Below are 4248 nucleotides of genomic sequence, written 5' to 3'. Positions count from 1 at the left end.
TGCACAAGTCAAGGAACAGATAGCTCCACTTAAAGCTACCAAAGCTACTCTTGACCTCATGGATAGTTACCGTTTAGATGTCAAGAGTGGAATAAGACAATTAAAATTAAAACTTCTAAACTACGAAGCTATACTCCAAAAGTTAGCAGAAATGAGAAGACTTTACCAGAGCTACTTACATGTAAGGGACTTACCTTCAAGCAGTCCGACCAAAGATGAATTTTCTGACATTGTCCCAATTTTGTCCGAAAGTCAGCTCAGATGTTTCGAACTGCTCCCAACATATCCAGAATATGAACGTTTGCCTGAACTTTCCGCAATCTCAAAAAACGTTTTTTGGTTCTCATGTTCGAAACTTTTATCGGAAGAGACAACAAACGTTCAGAAGAAGAACAAGATATTATTTTAAACTTGTTGTATGACTTAACCGTCATAACAAGCTTTTTGAAGTAAAACCATCATTCTCAAACCACTTCATTTTTTCGATGTCCGAACAAGCACCGAAGCCGAACACAATGGCAGATGTCCTTTCAATGTTGCCAGACAAGCGCCCAGTTCAAATTCAAATTTTGAATTTGAAAGCTCATCTGACAAACACCGTTAAGACTCTCCAAAGTAGTCTTATGGAAGAGATGAAGGGACTTAAAGGTGAGTTCCTCATGAACCAAGCTTCCAATGAGAAAGTCCTGAACGATTTGACGGAAACCTTGCGCATTTACGCGAGAGAGAACCGAGACCTTGCCAGACTCATCTACCGTTTCTTCGAAGAGATAGACGCCATCTGGAAGGTACTCGGAAAGGACAGAACATGCAACACCGTACTTCGTGAACACAGAATTGCCGAAGGTATTATCAAAGAAGAGGAAGAAGAGGAAGAAGAGGAAGAAGAGGAAGAAGAAGAAGTTCCTGAAGCCGCTACATGGGCAACCCTTGTTGCCGATGACACTTACGAAATTTCCCAACCCTACCCATACCAAATCCGCAACAAGGAGACCGGCAAGGTTCTTACCCCAGTCCTCAACAACTTGGGACACTTGAACCTTAACCTTCGGAATCGCGGTTCAATTTCCATGGGCAAGCTTGTCGCAATTCAATGGGTTCCAAATCCAGACAAGAAGACGAGGGTCAGACACATTGACGGTGACAAGCTCAACAACCGTAAGGAGAACCTCGAGTGGTTCTAAGAGTAAAAAAATTTTATTTTAGGGGGAAACCCCAAGTAAATTTAGGTGTTTATTTAGATAAGTAGCTTAAATTACGGATAATTTGGAAAAGTAGTTCCTGACCTCTGAATTGAACTCTTTCGTCATCCCAGTTGCGTAGGAGGTCGTCCCAGAGGAGTTGGTAGAATTGCCAATCCAAGGACGATTTGTCCTCCCAGGCATTGAGGATGTACTGCTCGTAGAGTTTCATGACCTCTGCCTTGCACCAGACACCCTCTCCCTTGGAACGTAAGGCTTCTTCGAAGTGCTCGAATGCGATTGGCTGCGTGACCATCTGAAATGACACTTTTTGTCCGTTTGGTCAATGTTTGTGTCTCGTGCCATAGTCGACGAAAATACAAACAAACAGGTTATATATGAGTTTGAGACCAAGAATTCCCCACATTTAAATTCAAATTCAAATAAAAATTTTTTTACTTCATGCAATGTTTTATTTCTGTGCCGTCTTCAAGTATGCCCCAGTACTTACGCTTGGAGAGGACATGAACTTCGGTGAAAATTTTGTCCAATTTGAATTGACCCATCTTTTCACCGACCATGCCCATTTCAATGAGTTTGTTATAGCCTTCTTCGTTCGTCATGAGTGCGTCAATGTTCTCATAGTAAACCACAACTTTCGATTTGACTTCGGAGAAGAATTTGTTGTAGTTGTCAAGGACTGCCTTTGCGAACTGAGGGTAAGACCAATGTTCGACAATAGGTTTTAATGTGGTTACTAAGCCACTTTGACCTTGAGTGAATTCGTACTTCAAAACAAAAGGAGAAAACCTTTCAACAAAGTTGTCGACCTTCTCATAATGTTTACTCTTCATCTCTTGAGGTTTCTTAATGGAATATCCCCATGTCGAATTCATAAGCAATTTGAGTGTCATTGCAAGTTTGGGGTTTGAAGCTTTCCTAATATCATAGAGTTGTTGTATGACTTTTCCAACTGTATAGTTCCTTCCCGGGAACTCACCGTCTTCGTTTGGAATTCCAGTCGGAATATATTGGACGAACCTCATGTATGCAGCGTTAAGGTCGACATAGTATATCTTTTCGTTTGAGTCGAACTTGTCGCAACCAATTGGTCCAGTTTGTGGAAATTCAAGTGAGTCTCTTATCTTCTGAGAAACTTCTCCTGTTATCTCATAAACATCGTCGAAGCAACCTGTTTCATATAAAACCTTCTGACCTAACTCAGATGCTCTCCAATACAATTTGACGTCAATTGGATGTCTCAATGGAAGTTTGTTTATAGCATCTTGAAGTTCTTGCAACCTCATTGGAAGTTCTTCTGGTTCAGGTTGGTATCCGAACAATCCAACCCCTTGTGGAATTGTGTACTTCTTTTGTACTAGAACTTTGTCTGGAACAACTTTTGGTCTTGCTAACAATGAAAAGTTTGTTTCGTCTTTTGGTACAAAAGTTTCTGTCAGCTTGTCATCTGGAATTGGTTCCAACAAACCTTTCTCGAAAAGAATGTTTACAGCTCTGACAATGTTGCACTTGCCTTTTCCGAACATAAGACTTTCGTTCAACATGAAGTGGTTGTGGACAATTACAATCTTCAACCATGGCAATTTGAAGTCAACAACATAGTCGTCATGTGAAGAACCTTTAGCTGTAGGTATGTTGACTCGGATATTGACATTTGCCAACGGTGCAATTTTTGCCAATTGACCTCTGAGAATGTACCTTGTCTTCACACATGACTCAAGATACTTCATCTTCTCTTCTGTAACAAGACCAGAGTTCCTGAGACATGTAAGAATACAAGGTTCATTGACAATTGTTTCAATTGAATTGTAAATTCCATACCTTGTCAAGTCAATGTCAGACTTATTTATGAACGGGAAGTATCCAGCATGTTGTCTGACTGCTTGAGGGTTAGGTTGGTACCATTCAAATTTTACACTTGCAATTCCTTCAATTGCATTCAAAATGTCTGAGTCGGAGTCAACCATTTGTTCTCTCTTTGTAGTCTTGAAAGCGTCAAGAAGCATTGCAGCTGTTGTGACATTGCCATGTGCATAGTAAATGTGACCGTCCAAATCTGTTATAGTTAGTCTGAGATTGTATCCTTTCTTATTTCCGTCTTGTATGGCAGCAAGTACTCCCATGAAGCCTTCTTTGTTCTTTCCTTCGTCAAAGTTTACTGTAAAGGTTCGACCAGATGTAATTTGACTTCTAACTTCACGGTACTTTTCATATGCATATCTTGTTCTTTCCATGGGAGCATGTGCGTCTTCACCTTTTCCTTTTTTCCTTCTCAAAGGATGCAATTGTTCGTTATGTTTCCAGTAGAATCTGGCAAAGCCGTCGTGTCCTTCAACTTGAGGTTCACTAACATCGAAAGGCATGTCCATAAGACGTTCTTCTTCTAACCTCTCTAGTCTGTTTGGATAATTTGCACGTGCTGTTTCTAAGTCCATTTCGTAGCGAAGACCAGACAATTTGTCATAGACTTTTATGGGTCTTCCCTTCCTATATTTAAATTCTTCGAAACTCTCCAACCATATCTTTGCAACTCTGCTTTTATTCTAGCAGATTTTCTATCCATTCTATATGGGGGCATTTTTATAAAAATAAAAAAATATTTTTTTTCTTTACTTTACATAACCACCTGCTGCCAAAAGCCTTTGACGCCAACCCATACCAGCTAATGAAGGTTGACTTTTAGTATTGAAACTAACCTTTGGTTTTGGTTTATCTTCAGTTTTTGGCTTCCCTTCTTCTATCGGTTTTTCGTCACTTTTCGGTTCCTCTGACTTTACCTCACTTGCAGGTATGGTTGTGTCGTCAACATCTTCGTAAATATCATATGCCATTTGTTTTTGTTTTCCTTTCAACTTTTTGTGTTTGTTGTAAAGTTTAGAATATTTTGACTCTAAGTCAATGAGATGTTCTATAATGAACTGTTGGTCAGTGAAGAAACTTCCATCTGTTGTCTCGAAAGCTCCTTCAGACTTCAATATTTTATTTGTGAGAGTCTGTTTCTTTTTTGAGATACTAGCCGTTCCATTTCTATGAAAAGTGACTTTGT

The 4248-nt window shown here is 39.7% G+C and overlaps 3 protein-coding genes and 1 pseudogene across 4 annotated transcripts; 1 reads left to right on the top strand and 3 right to left on the bottom strand.

Moving 5' to 3' along the window:
- Positions 1-485: 485 nt before the first annotated feature.
- TVAGG3_1067250 (HNH endonuclease family) lies at positions 486-1184 on the top strand (the record flags this gene model as incomplete). The annotated part of the gene is made up of 1 exon (XM_051256242.1): positions 486-1184. One exon carries the CDS (start codon positions 486-488, stop codon positions 1182-1184), a length of 699 nt encoding a protein of 232 aa, XP_051076542.1.
- A 49-nt stretch (positions 1185-1233) lies between these two features.
- TVAGG3_1067240 (uncharacterized protein) lies at positions 1234-1497 on the bottom strand (the record flags this gene model as incomplete). The annotated part of the gene is made up of 1 exon (XM_051256241.1): positions 1234-1497. The coding sequence occupies one exon, from the start codon at positions 1495-1497 to the stop codon at positions 1234-1236; it is 264 nt and encodes an 87-aa protein (XP_051076541.1).
- Positions 1498-1636: 139 nt separating this feature from the next.
- On the bottom strand, positions 1637-1804 carry TVAGG3_1067230 (DNA/RNA polymerases family; the record flags this gene model as incomplete). The annotated part of the gene is made up of 1 exon (XM_051256240.1): positions 1637-1804. The coding sequence occupies one exon, from the start codon at positions 1802-1804 to the stop codon at positions 1637-1639; it is 168 nt and encodes a 55-aa protein (XP_051076540.1).
- A 999-nt stretch (positions 1805-2803) lies between these two features.
- TVAGG3_1067220 lies at positions 2804-3765 on the bottom strand (annotated as a pseudogene). Its single transcript has one exon. A coding segment is annotated over exon 1 (962 nt).
- Positions 3766-4248: the final 483 nt, after the last annotated feature.

The sequence above is a fragment of the Trichomonas vaginalis genome (assembly GCF_026262505.1).
Source record: "Trichomonas vaginalis G3 chromosome Unknown ctg_61, whole genome shotgun sequence".
NCBI lineage: Eukaryota > Parabasalia > Trichomonadida > Trichomonadidae > Trichomonas > Trichomonas vaginalis.
The sequence above is the reverse complement of the archived record's forward strand: the minus strand, read 5'-3'. Positions and strand labels throughout refer to the sequence as shown.